General features: G+C 42.6%; 1 protein-coding gene and 1 long non-coding RNA gene across 4 annotated transcripts in view; one reads left to right on the forward strand and one right to left on the reverse strand.

The window, feature by feature from the left end:
- Positions 1 to 17,850, forward strand: part of TULP4 (TUB like protein 4) — a 283,777-nt gene that overhangs the window by 256,635 nt on the left and 9,292 nt on the right. For 2 of the 3 annotated variants that reach the window (XM_084624123.1, XM_084624124.1), the window contains exons 9-14: positions 2,625 to 2,859; positions 3,343 to 3,487; positions 5,086 to 5,230; positions 6,682 to 6,775; positions 8,819 to 8,962; positions 15,105 to 17,677. In XM_084624123.1, the coding sequence (XP_084480249.1) occupies positions 2,625 to 2,859; positions 3,343 to 3,487; positions 5,086 to 5,230; positions 6,682 to 6,775; positions 8,819 to 8,962; positions 15,105 to 17,677 (3,336 nt within the window). The remainder of the gene's footprint in view (positions 1 to 2,624; positions 2,860 to 3,342; positions 3,488 to 5,085; positions 5,231 to 6,681; positions 6,776 to 8,818; positions 8,963 to 15,104; positions 17,678 to 17,850) is intronic. The other variant, XM_084624125.1, reaches the window with a different exon arrangement.
- LOC311518371 overlaps positions 1 to 17,850 on the reverse strand; it is an 82,654-nt gene that overhangs the window by 20,873 nt on the left and 43,931 nt on the right. The window lies entirely within an intron of this gene.

Consider the following 17,850-nt stretch of genomic DNA (forward strand, 5'->3'; position numbering starts at 1 on the left):
GCACACCTGGGTATTCTGCTCAGTTCTGCTCACCACAAGTGTAACTGAGAGCCCAATTAGAAGATGAGGGGACTGGGCAAATGGCCCTGTGATTAAAACTTGGTAAGCAATTCTTTTGATGATACACAAGAAGGGATACTATTTAGCTCGTTTGCTCTTATCTGTTTTGCCTCAGCGAGGCTAGCGGGAGTGAATGACAGTAAAAACTTGTCTTCGTCATTAATTTCAACAGATGTGATTCTGGATTTACACAGGGAATGGGTCTGCTATGTAAGGAGGTGCCATTTGGTAAATAGTCACTTTCCAGAGTAGAGTCAGACTGTGAAATTATTTAATTTCACCCATATTCACAATGATTTCTCCAAAGGGTATAAAAGATTCACACGAACTATAACAGAGTCTCACGCCACTGGTAGATGACAGCTACTTGAACAGCTCAAAGGGTCTGAGTGATTGCATCATTTACCATTCTAATGGCTGGTAACACCTATTCTTCAGTTCTTCTCCTTCCACGGATAGAACTGGAAGCTCCTCTTAAGCGCTAGTGTTCAGTGCTCCAATTTTCTAGCTTCAGCAGCTTGATTGATGCTTTAAAGTTGCTGCTTTGTTCTTGTGCCTTTCAGTTCCTACAGCTAAGTGCTCATTTTTGTACTTTCCTGTTTAAAAGAACTGTATTCTTTGATTAGTAGCTGGAAGTCAGGGCTTTGGCATGCTAAGCCTCTGTCATGTACTTCTTTTATTGATGTGTGTCCAGTCTGTTTAGAGAATATAGTTTGTTTTGGATCACTTTTCCCCCCTTTTTTAAAGAATGTACCAGATTGCATCAAATGCAGTGTACTAGTACTTAAAACAAAAATTAATACAAAAGGAATGGATTCCCCCAGACTCCCTACAAAGGCTTTATCTACCCCACTCTAAAAAAACTCTGTATTTTGTGAACTGCTGAAATTATATTGCTGAGATCACTTGCACCTGCCAGACCATATTTTAGGATTAGAAAATATGGCTTATAGTGACAGATTCAAGGTGCTCAATCCATTTAGCGTAACAAAGAAAAGGTTATGGGGTGACTTGATTACAGTCTATAAGTATCAACATGGAGAACAAATATTTAATAATTCTGTCTTTGATCTAGCAAAGAAAGGTATAAGACAATCAAGTTGCAGGAAGTAGACAAATTCAGACTGGAAATAAGGTGTAATTTTTTAATAGTAAGAGTAATTAACTATTGGAACAATTTACCAAGGTTTGTGGTAGATTCTCCATCACTGGCAATTTTTAAATCAAGTCGGGATGTTTTTCTAAAAGAGCTGCTCTAGGAATTATTTTGGGGAAGTTCTATGGACTGTCACACTAGTGGTCAGACTAGATCACAATGGTCCCTTCTGGCCTTGCAATCTATGAATCTTTCCTCTTTCCCCTAGGATGTCTCTTAGCCCCCAGTCCTGCAAACATGCATGTGAATAGTCCCAAAATGGACTAAAAACTTATTTTAGTCACTAAAGTAAGCATTAAGAGGCTACTCATGCACAGGGTTACTTACATGTATCAGTCTTTGCATGACTCTGGCCTTAGGTAGTATATTTTATGTGTTCAGGTGCATCTTATCTCTTTCTTGTTCCTGTTTCATTATAATGGGTCAGATTCATCTTCTGTTTATACCAATGATATAGAGTAACTACACTGTAGACAGTGGAGTTAGTCTAGCACTGTTTAAAATGAGAGCAAACCATGCCCATAATATAATGTAGTGTGAATTATGCTTTGTGAATCATGCTTTGGCTGGTTCTTGCTTATGAAAAAAAAATTTGTGTACTGCTAATTAGGTAATTTGTGTGCACAGAAATCCCAGAAATATCCCAGTGCAGGGTTCTATTATAACTGGTACCTTTGCAGAAGCTTACTATACTCTGAAACCTTACTATACCTGTAATTCTTTGCTCTCAGAAGATATGTAGTGTACAACAGACCTCTGCTAATCTGGTACCGGCCTTTCTCTCAGAGTTAAGGATGCTTATTTTTTGTCTTGCTCAGTTTTTTTTCTTTATATTCATTTTGAAGCAAATTGAGGAGTGTAGATTCTATGTTGTTAGATTCTATGTTGTTTACTGTAATGTCTAAAAGGTGCATTGTGCAAGGCACTGTACAAGTACAGAGACAGTCCTTGCCCCAAAGAGTTTACAACCTAAATATACAAGCCAGACAAAGGAAGGATTATTAGTCTCATATTACAAATGGAAAACTGATCTGCAGAAAGACTGAGGCCAAAGTTTAACAGAGCTCCTAAGCAAATGGCCTAAATCACTTGCCTAAGGTCACATAAGTGTCTTGGAAGAGCTGGGAATTGAACTCAGATTTCCTGGATCCCAGTTCAATGTCGTCTTAATCACGAGACAATCCTTCCTCTTATACTGTAGCTAACTTTTCTATTCTGAGTACAATTATCGATCGAATCAGCAGGCACGTGCGTCCTGGTGGTGGGTGATTCAATAGCCCAGACATTAATCTATGCTAATTCTGAGCTATCACAGGCCATATTCACTGGGTTGGGTTAGTATTATATAACTACCTAACCCCAGAGAATAAGAATGACATGTGTTTCTCTTTCCCTCCATTCAATTTAGCCTCCTATCCCAGACCCCAACAATATGAGAGATTTTGTCAGCTACCCAACAACTGGCAATGAAAGGCTTCACTGCACGATGAAGCGGACAGAAGATGATCCAGAGGTTGGAGGTCCATGCTACACGCTGTATTTGGAATACCTAGGGGGACTGGTGCCTATCCTAAAAGGGCGCCGAATCAGCAAACTGCGGCCAGAATTTGTCATCATGGACCCTAAAACCGATGGAAAAGCAGGTATCATATTTTTATAAGTGGATTGTTCATATTTGTAAAAATGCTGATTGCAAAAGGGTTTAGGCTGAAAGTCAGAGATTTAAGTCCTCTTTGTCCACATAACTAGTATAGCATGAAGCAGTTGCACTGCTGTTTTTTGTCATGTGAAGATGTCTCCACTGTGGGCTAGAATCAAGCCACCAAACTCATTTCATGTTGGCTTTTGGTTTATAAAATGTGACCTCTTGCACACTGGTTGGTGAGGAGTGGATCATTAATTAACAATAAATATTTTTCAGTCTCTGTCTGTGAGTCACCTGATACAATTGAACACTATTCCCCTGAATTTAGGCTATCAGAAATTTTGAGTTTATACTTGGCAGCAAACACACCCTGCTAGACTTTTATCTTAGCTACTGTTTTTTTCCCCCCGATGACTGACAGTTGTAATTGGGATCAGGTTTCTAAAACAGTTCTTAAATTTTTTGGGGCCTGTCTTGGTAGATGAAATCTATGGAAACAGCTTGATTTCTACTGTGATTGACAGCTGCAACTGCTCAGACTCCAGTGATATCGAACTGAGTGATGATTGGGCTGCAAAGAAATCTCCCAAAATCACTCGAGCTAGCAAATCACCCAAACTCCCCAGGTAATGATTTCTTGGGCATTTTTTCTTCTTCTTTTCTGTGGGTATGGTTTTTTTTGTTTTGTTTTTTTAATCTTGTCATGACAACCTAAATTAAGGCAAAGGGGGATGTTCTAATGCCTTTCATAAGAAAGAATTTGCTTGTGGAAATTACAGCTTTTCAGGAGCTCTTTTTTTCTCTCTCTCTGAGAAAGAAGAACTCAGACCTTCTCTGTGGTTAGCTGTAATAATAATAATAGGCAAACTCCACTGCTTTAGTCTGCCTCTCACAAATAGCTAATCAGATCAGAAAAAATAGTCTAAGGCACACTCTGTGTTCAAGATAGCAAAGGAATAGTCTGTAGCTTCTCAAGTTCATTCTTTAGCCTGTTCTGTTCGCTCCCCAACACACACCCAGATGCACACTCAATATGTAGATGGAATCTGTAAGGGGAGTAGAAGGGGGATCTGTATCTGCTTAATAGAAAGTATTTTGGATCTGTGATGAAAGCGCTAAATGTAGAAAGCTCTGTTGACTGAATTGCCTTGTCCCAGTGACTGGAGGAAAAATTGTGAGTGTTTCATCATGTGTTTTCTAAGCAGCTGCCACTTGTTGATAATTCATTCAGCAATAATGTCCATACAGGCTTAGCAGAACGGACAGAAAAAAAGTAGAGAAAATTACATCAAGTTCAACGTTATTATTATTATTTGTATTGGAGTAGCACCTATGGGCCCATCGTGAATGAGAGCTCCAGTATGATAGGTGCTCTACAAACGTTGCCCCCACTAGCCAGAATGAAGGGGCGTTCTACCCAAAGAAAATATTTCTTTCCCAGCTCTGTGTTACGTGATATCTTAGTACACATACATGCACATAATATAATTCTGTATCGTTCTTTTTGTTTTGCATTTCACCATTAAACAGGGCCTGACTCTGTAAACCTGGGCCCTGGTCCTGAGTGCCATGTGCACAGGGAGAATCCGGGAGCCCTGCTGATATCAGTAAGGCTACCTGCGTATCCAGGGTCTACTTGCATGCATTGTGTTACATTTGTTTCATTATTTTCTCTACTGATGGCCCTTTTCGCCCCCTCAGACTCTCACTCTGGAACCTCATTTACAATGTTTACACACGTGAGGGAGGTGTAAGTAATTTTTTTATGCTCAGAGGAGTACTGACCAAGTTTGTGAAACCTTAGTTTGAACTAGTGGTACAGGTGTCCAGTAACTAAAGTATCCTCTTTATGTTCTCATGGACACTGTCTAAAGTCAGTGCAATCTAATAACATATTCTTACGCCTTTATGTGGAGTTTATAAGTTGCGTCATCTTAACCTCCCTTTTGCATCACTAATCAGACCTAAGGGAATCTGAGTCTAAGTTAGAGTAAGGGAATCTGATTTATATCTCTTTACGTATTACCTTTGAATTTGGCCCATAAAATTTAAGATTCTATCCATTAGACTAAGCAGACTTTAGGTAATCCTACCACTTTCTTCTGTAGCTTACATCACCTAAAGAGAATATGCCAGTTTTCTTCACTGTACTTAGTGTATCCAGAAATGTTAAGTATGTCCATCTGTGTGTGCCTGATAACTCTAATTATTGCTTTACGTGAAGAATTAATATAGATGCCCGCAAATCTCCAAAGTTGTCGCGAGCTGCTCAGGAGATATCAAGATCTCCAAGGTTACCAATAAGGAAACCTTCTATTGGTTCACCAAGCCTAACTCGACGAGAGTTCCCATTGGAAGATATCACTCAGGTATTGCATGACTGCATAATTACCAGACCTGTACCTAAATATATCTTCTCTTTCCAGAAACAACAGTTTATAATATATATCCAGTGGTGACCACTGAAAATCTGTCATTTAATGGAGTTACTACACAGTGGTATCTGAGATGCTAGTTATGTCTCTGTATTTATAATAGGAGACTTCGGTAGAATCTCAGGTAGCATTATGTGGTAAGAGCTGGTAAATGATGAGGGTGCTCGCTCCATTGATTTCACTGGGACTGCGATTTCACTCTGACTTTTTAAAAGGCAACCATTTATCTTAGGAATCTTTATATAACAGACTTAAATTCCAGTTGCTATGTTCTTGGCTGTCGAATGCCCTATGTAGAATTATTTTCTAGTCCTTATTCAGTTCTTTGTGGCTAGGTGTTGGTATCATAATACCACTATAGTCACCAGCTTTGTTGTCGGTCTACAGAGACAAAGGAATTTAATGGGTCAGGGGACAGAACCATCCTGTCCCCCACAACTGGTTCTGCCAGGTGATGGTGGGAACACCATGTTGGGGAGGCTAGCACTTCTGCTGTTTGTACTGTGCACAGTCCATGGGTAAATGGAACACTTCATGCCCCAGGACTGCCTATCTCACCCATTTCACTAGCACTAAATTGATCTTTTTGTATTTCTTTATATACTTTCTGTATTTAAAATACGCAAATGGTAACCCTTGGCTTGTGAAATGTTCTGGATCACTTATATATCAGCAATAGAAAATAGGGCAGAAGTCCAGAAGCCATGACACTTACCCATCAATTAAAATGATAATATAATAATGTACTCACTGTGGTACAGTGCTTTGGGATCTCTGGAAAAATATGCTGTATAAATGCTTGTTAATAATTCCTTTCTATTGTATTTATTCTTCATTAAGTGGTTATTAAACATAAAATCCAATGAGAAAATTATATGCTATCTTGTGATTGTTTACTGCAAAGATATACAAATGATACACTATGCTATTGTGTGGGAGAAGCAACGATCTTACTGGCCAGCTGCAGTGCTCTCCAGTTATCCCTGCTGCCAGGTCTTCCACCAAGTTGTTTGTGTGGTTGCCATATATCTGATTCATGCGAGCTACTCTGATGGTGTCCAGATAGCAAAATGGGACAGTAGCAAAATACAGTCCTGAATGAAGGGATGTACTTAGTGGATGGTTAGAGACATTAGGCCACTGCATAAAAGAGAATGAGATGAAATTGTCTTGTATTTGAAATAGCTTTAGTGCTCCAAATATTTTTGTAAGGATCACAAGAGAGCAGACAGTAATATGTATAAGTGAGTTACGTGGAGATATTTCATCATTAGAGTTTCTACAAAGCAGTGCTATATTATTTTTTGAAAACAAATATTTACTTTTGCTGATTTTGTAGGAGCCAAATAAACTTTAAACCTTTTTTCTTTTTCCTCCCTTTGCAGCACAACTACCTTGCTCAGGTCACATCTAATATCTGGGGAACCAAATTTAAAATTGTGGGTTTGGCTGCTTTCCTACCAACTAACCTTGGTGCAGGTAAAACTGACCCGTCTTGATTTTTCCAATGTTGAGCTCTTGCTAACAAATAACAAACGCTCCCTACGATTTTCTTTTAAAATGATGAAGAGCCTGCTTCAGTAATGCTGTTAATCTCGGTCCCAGGGAAATTTCAGTGTAATTGCCATTTAAATCTCTAAATCCAACAACAACTCAGTCAAAAAAAGTTCCATTAAGAATCAAACCAGAACCTACCATTTTGACAGTTCAGTTATTTGAACTAGGATTGAAAGAATAATCTTTCCAGTTAGAAAACTTCAGAAATCAGGGAGCTTCTAAGTTATTGTAAGGTAAGTGTTATAATTTAAAAAAAAAATGTATTATTTTTTACAATGGTTCTAACAACTATTATACATAACAAAATAACTTTTAAAAGATCTTACCTTACAGCAACTTTTCCAGAGCTTTTAATGGGGGAAGTCAAGTATTTGCATGGTCACACAGCTCTCTTGCTTAGACAGACAGCAGCAAAATGGTCGCCCTCACTGAAAGCAGCCTTATACACTTAGGGCCCTTTCTCCTACCCTTATGTTGGGTAGGCCTTATCTCCAAGTGCAGTCCCTTTGATGTCAGTGGGAGCAGAATAAGGTCCCATTCAGCATGATTAAGGGTGGCAAAATTGGAGTGTTGGTGAAGATACTGAAGCAGTTATAGGAATTTCTAAAAACTCTTTTGAAAACCCCCTTTTTAATTGTATATTCTTATTTAGTAGAGATGGGACCAGGCAACAATGCTCTGAACTGGATCCAGATCAAAATTTCCCAATGGCTGTTTGGGTTTGGCCCCATCTTTGTTACTTATGAAAGATTTATACAGAGTAGCTTTTTAATGGGATGTCACTAATCTCTGGAGTTTTCATTGAATCTCTTGTTGAAAGCCTGAATAATGTGAATATTTAACCCTAAAGTGGATATTATTGCTGTTAGCTTTCAAATTTATTTGAAGAAGTATCTTTATTTAAAGCCCCGCCACCCTGAACTGGAGTCTTAAAGTAACTACAGTACTACTATTTAATGCAGGGCTTGACTCCCCTGCTGGCACAAGAGAGGTGCAAATTGCACCACCCTGTACCAGTGGAGAAAGTGTTCGCCTGAGGGGATTAACCTCCTTGGGAGGGCAAGAGTGTTAGGAGATTATGCCAGAGGAGGGCAGCTTTACATTGCAGACAGGGCTTCATCTCTTGTCATGGAAGAATTAATGAAATTACAAAATAATACCTATCTAATTCAACTAGGTCTCAGTCCTGCACCCACTGAGTGTTGCCATTAATGTCAAAGGATGCAGGATCAAATTCCTAGGTATTGATGCCATGCTCGTCACTGGGCTATGTTAAACAAGCTTCCTGAGTTCCTTTGCTTGGGATAGGAGCAGTGTTTGTCTGTCAGCGATGGTCCCTCCTACTGACTAAGGAGCGGTGTTTCGTAACTGTATGGGATGTTCCCTCCATTTTATTATTTATTATTATTATTATTTATATACAGCACCATGCCCCCCCAAAAGCTGATATAACAATATTTTTACAACCCCATATTTGCAAGGATTGACCCTCACATTTTTACATAGTGAGATTTAGGGGGAAACAGGACAAAAAATCCTTTAGGAGGTGATGATAACCCTTTTCTTTCTCCCCTTGATCCAGTGAAAAATATTAACTGGCTCCAATGGCCTGTTGTACTGACATGTAGAAATTCAGTATTTGTGTAGCTCTAAACTCCTATAGAATGGTAACTAAAGTGATGCTGCTTCTAGTTAAGGACGAGTAACTAAAAAAACAATCCCAGAAAACTTCCATGCAGTAAGGAACCACCTCTGAAGTCCTGCTACTGTAATGTATTTCATGATTGTTTAGTTAAACACAAGTACATATATTTGTTTGTTAACCAAACTACATAAAATCAATTCCAGCCCTACTCTCTGCTTTGAATTGATTTTTCTTGGTTCTCTGTTCTGTTGAACTCTGAATCTTCTCTTAGCCTCTCTACCTAATAAGTATTTTTCCTCTTTTTTTCCCCCCCTTCCAAGTGATTTATAAAACCAGTTTGCTGCATCTCCAGCCCAGGCAGATGACTATTTATCTCCCTGAAGTGCGTAAGATTTCCATGGACTATATTAACCTGCCTGTTTTCAACCCCAATGTTTTCAGTGAAGATGAAGATGATTTACCAGGTGAGGTTGAATTCAATGTCTGCACAATTCCATGGGTCTGGCTAGTTTTGAGGACAGATTCTTTCACTCCCTGGCCCCACCCCTGTAAATAAACAAACAGAGCAAATCCCTATTCTGTGAGTTCCCTTTACGGAAAGGTCCTATAGAATTTAATAGGATTGAAACTAAACAGGTTTCTATAGACATTTCATTTAAAAGCCTATAGAATTTATTAGAGAATTACATCCCTATGAAGGAATTCCATTGCTTAGTTTAAAGTTCAGCAGAAAGTTAAACATCCTCTATTAAATTCTACAGGAATTCTCCATAGAGTGAAACCCTTTATATACATCTGTGGGGAACTAATATTGTAGAAGCCTGTCAGACCCATTCTTGGGATATGAGAGCAGCAGCACACAGCACTGCTGTGCCAGACACTTGGATTTGAGAGGAGCTGAGATTCCCAGAGCAGCGAGGACTCTGCTCAACTGGGAAATGTGATATGCTCATTCAGTTTTTTATTTATAATTATGCTTAAAAGGATGGCAGGAATATTTGAGTAGCCTCTTTTTAATGTTATAATCTGGGATGATATGTACATGATTATCCGGCCCAGACATGAGAGACATAATGGGAGACCCCAGCAATGCAGGCAGAATTGCGGATGCAGACGTGGCAAATGAAAGCAGGTGGAGGCACCAGGATCTCCTTCTGTAAAATTAAGCCATGCAAATAAAGAGGCTGGCGCAGCAGCAAATCATTTAAATTACTTTGCTTGCATCATTCCTATAGTGTAGAGGGCAATGGGGAAATTCCTGTTCCATGGTCACGTTTCATGGGAATCCAAAGTGTGGCCTCATGGAGACTCAAGTCTCTTTAAGGAGGAAGGTGTGGAAGAAAGTTGAAAAATTACAAACCAATAAGGGATTGGTCCAAAGACCAATGGGAAAGGCTCCTGTTGCCTTTCCTGGGATTTTGGATTGGGCCCTAAAGCCCTGATCTCTTAAAGCACTTGACAGTGTGTCTAACTTCAAGCATCAAAGTAGCCTCATGGACTTCAATGGGACTAATCAGATGCTTGAAGTGCTTTGCTGAATCACCAGGCTTTTGATGGTATTCAGCCAAGAACACTGAAGGAACTAAGGCACAATGCTGTGGAGATATGGAGGAGGGGATTTAGTATGTATTTGAAAACAATTGCTATTCTCAGTATTAAATATTTCCTAACATGGAGCCCGATCCAGCTGCCATGAACATCAATGGAAAGACCCACATGGACTTCACTGAGAGTTGGAGTGGATCTGTAATATGCCTATTCCGTTTATTTGAAAAGAGCTAAAAGACGTGCTGTGTGAACCTCACCTCCTTTTTAAGGAGACTGGGGGAGAGTTAAGGAAAGTGCAGTGCAATATTTGGACAAGTATAACCAGGGGTGAAAGTAACTGAGGCCACTTACCGGTACGGGGCGGGGCGGCTCTAGCCCCCGGAAGGGGCGGGGCCACGGTTGGAAGGGGCGGGGCTGGGGGGGTCAGCATCCCCCAGCCAGCCCTTCCAGTCCGTCTGGCCCGCGCCGTTCAGGGCTCTTGTGTTGATTTAAAGGGCCCAGGGCTCCGGATGCGGTTGCTGCCATAGCAGCAGCAGCAGCATTTGGAGCCCCAGGCCCTTTTAAATCGCCGGCCCCAGGGCAGCTGCTCCCTTTAGAATCATAGAATCATAGAATATCAGGGTTGGAAGGGACCCCAGAAGGTCATCTAGTCCAACCCCCTGCTCAAAGCAGGACCAATTCCCAGTTAAATCATCCCAGCCAGGGCTTTGTCAAGCCTGACCTTAAAAACCTCTAAGGAAGGAGATTCTACCACCTCCCTAGGTAACGCATTCCAGTGTTTCACCACCCTCTTAGTGAAAAAGTTTTTCCTAATATCCAATCTAAACCTCCCCCACTGCAACTTGAGACCATTACTCCTCGTTCTGTCATCTGCTACCATTGAAAACAGTCTAGAGCCATCCTCTTTGGAACCCCCTTTCAGGTAGTTGAAAGCAGCTATCAAATCCCCCCTCATTCTTCTCTTCTGCAGGCTAAACAATCCCAGCTCCCTCAGCCTCTCCTCATAACTCATGTGTTCCAGTCCCCTAATCATTTTTGTTGCCCTTCGCTGGACTCTCTCCAATTTATCCACATCCTTCTTGAAGTGTGGGGCCCAAAACTGGACACAGTACTCCAGATGAGGCCTCACCAATGTCGAATAGAGGGGAACGATCACGTCCCTCGATCTGCTCGCTATGCCCCTACTTATACATCCCAAAATGCCATTGGCCTTCTTGGCAACAAGGGCACACTGCTGACTCATATCCAGCTTCTCGTCCACTGTCACCCCTAGGTCCTTTTCCGCAGAACTGCTGCCTAGCCATTCGGTCCCTAGTCTGTAGCTGTGCATTGGGTTCTTCCGTCCTAAATGCAGGACCCTGCACTTATCCTTATTGAACCTCATCAGATTCCTTTTGGCCCAATCTTCCAATTGGTCTAGGTCCTTCTGTATCCTATCCCTCCCCTCCAGCGTATCTACCACTCCTCCCAGTTTAGTATCATCCGCAAATTTGCTGAGAGTGCAATCCACACCATCCTCCAGATCATTTATGAAGATATTGAATAAAACCGGCCCCAGGACCGACCCTTGGGGCACTCCACTTGATACCAGCTGCCAACTAGACATGGAGCCATTGATCACCGGGGGGCCAAAAGGGGCAGGAACGTTAAAGCACTGCAGGGTCCTTTGCCGCGGCCGCGCTTTAACGTTGCTGTCCCTTCTCTCTCCCCCTCCCCCGCAGCAACACTGCCGCGGCAACACTTTAATGTGGGCTGGGTATGGGCCGGTGTGGGTTCTTACCGGTACGCAGTACCGGCCCGTACTGGCTCACTTTCACCCCTGAGTATAACCTCATCTGATCAAACTACTATGAGATCTGATAGAACTCTTTAAAAGCGAATAAAAATACATACTGTCCTGTTCTCCTCAGCAATCTTCCTCTTCTCTTTTCTGTCAAATTTCCCCTGAAAATTCACTTCTGATCTAGCAAATAGAGTTTATGTAGATTTTCAAAAAGCTTTCCACAAGGTCTCTTATAAGAGACTATTAAGGAAAATAAATAGCCATGAGGTAATGAAGAATATCTTGTAGCTTAAAAATAGTGCTTAAGCACTAGGAACTAAAGCTATAGTAAACAGTTGCTCTTGGGCTGAAGAGCAGTCAGTAGTGAGGTGCCCCAGGGGCAAGTTTAATATAACCACTAATGATTTTGAAAGGAAAATGAACAATGAATTGATTTAATTTGCACATTATGCAAAAAATCAATTAGGAAAAAGCCATCGAGGAATGTGAGAAACTCCTGCTAGATTTAAACACTTGGGATATCTGACAGCATGATGGCAAATGGAAATTTTACTTGGATGAGTGTAAAGCTTAGATAATAATCAAATCTCATGCTTCAGGGCATAAATTGATAACCTGTGGCCATCAGAAAAAATGTATGACAAGCCAAACGTATATTTTGTACAGCTGGCCAGGTACTTTATGGTTTTGTTTGTTTATTTTAGCTTTTTCCCTTCCTGTAAAACAACCTGACAGAATTGCCCTGAAAATTTACCAGCCCAGCCACAAAAATCTACTCACCTACCCTTTGTCATGATGATTGATGTTGATGAAAAAGCTAATGCTATCAGAAAAAAAGTTATCCTTGGTGAGTGGGTGAGTAGAATTTTGCAGATATACAAAAGAATCAGGTATTGGCCATGACTAGAGTATTCCAGACTAGATGGATCTGGGTTTGATTTGGTCCCATGTTTCTATGGGTATCATACATTCTAATAATCATGGAGACAAACGTAATAGATTTATGTACAAATGCCAGTTCTAATTCACCAGTCATCCTTCATGTTTTTTATTTAAGAAGAATCATCAGGGAACTTTGCAAGATTCTTGGGGTAATTGCTGGTGCAACAATTATCCCTTGCTTATCATACTGTCCATTTAGGTCAGATATTGCCAGAAATCAAACCTGTGCTTCAACTTTGGTACAGAAATTAATTGCACTGTATAAAGGTGAAGTCTAACAAAGGGGAGAGTTTAATAAGGCTTCTGTGTTAATCCACATCACAGTGTGACTTGACTCCCTTACTCACTGCAGTGGTGATGAAACTAGTCTCTTAGCCTTTTCTTTCCCTCTCTGCCTTCATTTCCTTTTGTTGGCACCATGTGTTTCCTTTTAACTCTGCCACTTCTTCTCATTTTGACTCCTTTTCTTTCCCTTCTCACTGTCCCACTAATCTCCATCCTTTGCACTCCACTCTCATTCACTAATTCTGTCCGTGATCCAAAGGTACCAACATTTTAGAAAAAAACTTTTCCAAGATAATCCTATGAGGATGCAAGGACTTTAGGGGCTATAGGGGCAAGAATGTGTTTGGGTAGGAAGGTGTCAAGTTGAGGCTTGGTTGGGGGTACAGGAGGGGTTGAGACAAAGACAGGAGGATATCTGGTGGTTTGGGATGGTCTGAGGGAAGCAGGAGGGCAGTTGATAGCTCATGGGAAGTTGCCAGAAATGAAAAGGAGGTACCCGATTTGGCTTCTGCCCTTTCCACTCCACTGAAACAATCCTGGCCAAGGTCAGTGATGCTCATTTGTCGTTGTGATTTGTCAGCTTCCCTCAGCACTGTAGAGCACTCTTTCTTCTCCCATCTATTTTTGTTCTTTTCTTGCCTTCTGTGAATTGGTGCTCTTTTGGTTCAATGGCTCCTCATTGCCTTCAGTCTCTTGGTATCTCGTATACTCTGGACTCTCATTCACTCCCTTACTTTCAAATCTACTCTCTACCCCAAACCTCTCCCCATCTACCGAGTTTTGCATCACAAGCTACCACTCAAGCACTTCCTCTAGGAGTAGCACCACTAGTTCCAAGCTCAGTCCTGAATTTTTTGGGCCACACCCTACATTGGTGTAAATTGAAATCAATTGAGTGACAGCAGTTTACATCAGCTAAGAATATGGCCCTTTATTTTTCCTCCTGACCTCTTTGCACCTTCTCCTTTCTCAGTCTCCATTGACAACTTTATGATCTCTTCTGTCTCCTGTCCTCAAAATCTCAGTGTCTTCTTTGACTCTTTTTTCTCTTTCTCCTCACACTATATTCAGTCTTTTGCTAATGATCTGATCCTGCTCCCATTGAAGTCAATGGGAACATTGCTGTTGATTTCAATGGGAGCTGGATCAAGTTCCATGTCTTGTTGCTACTTTCTAATGAATATCACCAAAATCTATCCTTTCCTCGCTATCACCACTGCTAAACCCTCATTTGCACCTGGGCCCTTTCACATTGATGAGTGTAACCTTCTCTTACACGTGGCTTTTCACCTATCCCAGTTCCAGTCTATTCAAAATGTTGCTGCTAAAGTCATCTTCCCTCCCCAGTGCTCTGACCAATTTACCCTATCCTTGAAACCTTTCATTGGCTTCCTGTCTGTTACGGCATCAAATCCAATACCTGGCAATCATAGTGACTGTAGCTGCCTGTCCTTTCATTTCCTCCATCCCACCCTTTCTCTCCCTATGATCCTCCCATTTCTCTTGTGGTACTGTTGCCCTTGTCATCCCTACCATGCTGTCCTGCGCTCTTGCAATACTCTAACTTTTCTTGTCCATCTCTGTCTCCTCCTTCAAATGCCCCCTAAAAATTTACTATTTCCATGAATCATTGTCCTAGCCAGCCTCAGCCTTCCCCTTCCTGAACGGTTGTTCTGTGTCTTGTCTACCTTAGATGACAAGTTTGCGCCTTCCTGTCTGTTGGGAAATTGCCACATAAATTTATAGCGCTATACAAAGCCATAACCCAGGAAAACACTTAAACCCATGTGTAGTCCCGTTGACTTTAATCTGGGACTACTTCCTTGCCTAAAGTTACATGCATATTTAAGTGCTTTGCTGGATCAGGGCCGAAATGATTGTCATTAGTTGGAGTATGAATGATGATATATTATGGATTACCAGATTGCCAGTAGCACAGATAAAATAAAGTTATTTTGCAGCACACGAGGAGGGAATCTAATAATCTCCTTTTTTCCTTTCTGATTATAGCAGTCTCTAAACTGTGCTTATTTTGATTCTTATTGCAGTAACTGGAGCATCTGGAGTCCCTGAGAACAACCCTCCCTGCACCGTCAATATCCCTATTGCTCCTATTCACAGCTCAGCGCAAGCTATGTCACCGACTCAGAGCATAGGACTAGTCCAGTCCTTGTTGGCCAATCAGAACGTGCAGTTGGATGTCTTGACCAATCAGACGACAGCTGTGGGGACGACAGAGCATGTGGGTGATAACGCAGTGCAGTACCCAGTCTCAAGCAGGTACTCCAATCCAGGACAGGTGATTTTTGGAGGAGTGGAAATGGGGCGCATCATCCAGGCACCGCCTCAGTTATCCCTGCAGCCGCAGGGTGCAATACAGATGGCGATAATGGATCACAGAGATGGAGACAGAGACCACGAACACCACCAAAAGGCAAAAACTTTACGGCCAGTGCAACAGCTGGCAGAAGGGGATGCTGTTGTCTTCAGCACTGCACAAGAAATACAACTGAACAAAATGAACCCGCCCCCTCCTTACCCTGGAACCATACCAGCTGCTCCCACTGCACCACCACCTCCCCCGCCTATCCCGCCCCAGCCACCTATGGATCTCTGTCTGAAAAAGGGAGACTTTTCCCTTTATCCAGCAGGACATTATCAGACCCCTCTTGGCTATGAGCGAATAACAACCTTTGATAGCAGTGGGAATGTTGAAGAGGTGTGCCGGCCTCGAATGAGGATGCTGAACACTTACACCCTGCCAGGTCCTGGCAGTTCTGCCACTTTAAGGATTACAGCAACAGAGAAGAAAATCCAGCAGCCCTGTTCCAGTGCTACCCTGAACAGGCTGACGGTTCCTCGTTATTCTATACCGACTGGGGATCCACCACCTTACCCAGAAATTGCCAGCCAGCTGTCACAGGGCCGTAGCATCACACAGAGGCTGGACAGTAGTATTATCCATGCTACTCTGCGGAGGAACAGCAGAGAGGCAGCTCTGAAAATGGCTCAGTTGGTCGACAGCCAAAGAGCCACTTTACAACATCCACCAAAACCTAAGAGCAATGTTGTGACAGCACAGTACCAGCAGAGGGCACCGACAGCTTTATACACCTGTAGCCAATGCAGCAGTAACAGCAACACAAGTAGCAGCGGTGGTGGGAACATCAGTAATGCCAATGCTAGCAACAGCACTTCCAGTATTAGCAGTATGAGGCCTGACGTAACCACTGGGAGCAGTTCCCAGCACAGCTCTGTCATTGCTCACTCAGTCAGTACTTCGCCCTTGGCCTCCCAGTCCTCATACAATTTGCTGAGCCCACCTGATAACTCTCGTGATCGGACCGATTATATCAATTCTGCCTTCACAGAGGATGAGGCACTTTCTCAGCACTGTCCAGTGGAGAAATCGATAAGGCACATGCCTGTAGCCTTGACAGAGGCTGCCGTTGGTGTGAAGCGGCCACCCCCGTACCAATGGGATCCTATGGTGAGTGAGGAGATATGGGTTCCTCAGGAAAGGACAGCTCAAAGTTCAGTGCCCAATCCTCTCAAACCTGCTCCCCTAATAGGGCAAGCTCAGCATCTTGATATGTCTCGAGTGCCATTTGTTTCCCCCAAATCTCCAACCAGTCCCACTGCCACTTTCCAGATGAGTTATGGGGTTGGAGTACCTTATCCAGGAAGCTACAGTGCCCCTCCTCTCCAGGGAATGCAGGCCCCCTGCTCCCCCAAAGAAGCTCTGGCCCCAACACAGTTTGCACAACAAGAGCCAACTGTAGTGCTTCAGCCAGGTTATCCATCTAACCTCTCCTATTGCCCCTTGCCACCCATGTATCCAGGAAGTAGCACTTGCTCTAGTTTACAGCTGCCACCAATAGCCTTGCACCCATGGAATTCCTACAGTGCATGCCCACCTGTACAGAATTCCCAAGGCACTTTGCCCCCCAAGTCACTTCTTGTGGTGGAGAAGCCAGTTATGTCTCCGCCGCCAGCAGAGCTTCAGGGTCATGTGGGCACAGAAGTAATGGTGGAGACAGCAGACACCTTCCAGGAGGTTCTCTCCCTCACAGAAAGTCCCATTCCTCAACGGACAGATAAGTTTGGGAAAAAGAACCGGAAGCGCCTGGATAGTCGAGCTGAGGAAGGAAATGTGCAGGCTATCACAGAGGGCAAGGTCAAAAAGGAGGCAAGGACACTGACTGACTTCAACTCCCTAATATCCAGCCCTAGGCTAGGAAGGGAGAAGAAGAAAGTCAAGAGCCAGAAGGACCAGCTGAAGTCAAAGAAGCTGAACAAGACGAATGAGTTTCAGGACAGTTCAGAGAGTGAGCCAGAGCTTTTTATCAGTGGGGATGAACTGATGAACCAGAGCCAAGGCAGCAAAAAGGGATGGAAAACCAAAAGGAATTTGAGGACAGCCAGTGAGCTGGATGAGTTCAAGTGCCGAAAGGCCAATGAAAAGGAGGATGGGAGATTGGGAAGCCAGGGCTTTGTGTATGTGATGGCCAACAAGCAGCCTTTGTGGAACGAGGCGACACAGGTGTATCAGTTGGACTTCGGAGGACGGGTGACCCAGGAGTCTGCAAAAAACTTCCAGATTGAGCTGGAAGGACGACAGGTAGGATGGCAGCAGCAATTGCAGTGACAAGGTGCCCGGGGGGAAAGATGCTCTGTTCTGCTCCCTTATCTCTGAGAGTGGGGTGCTGCACTGTGCTTCTAACTTACACAAATCTTCCTGCGCTTCTATAAAGAGCTTCTTAGTTCTGCTGGTAGCTCTGTGATCAGCAGTTT

This window comes from Lepidochelys olivacea (assembly GCF_965140295.1).
Source record: "Lepidochelys olivacea isolate rLepOli2 genome assembly, chromosome: 3".
NCBI classification, from domain to species: domain Eukaryota; kingdom Metazoa; phylum Chordata; order Testudines; family Cheloniidae; genus Lepidochelys; species Lepidochelys olivacea.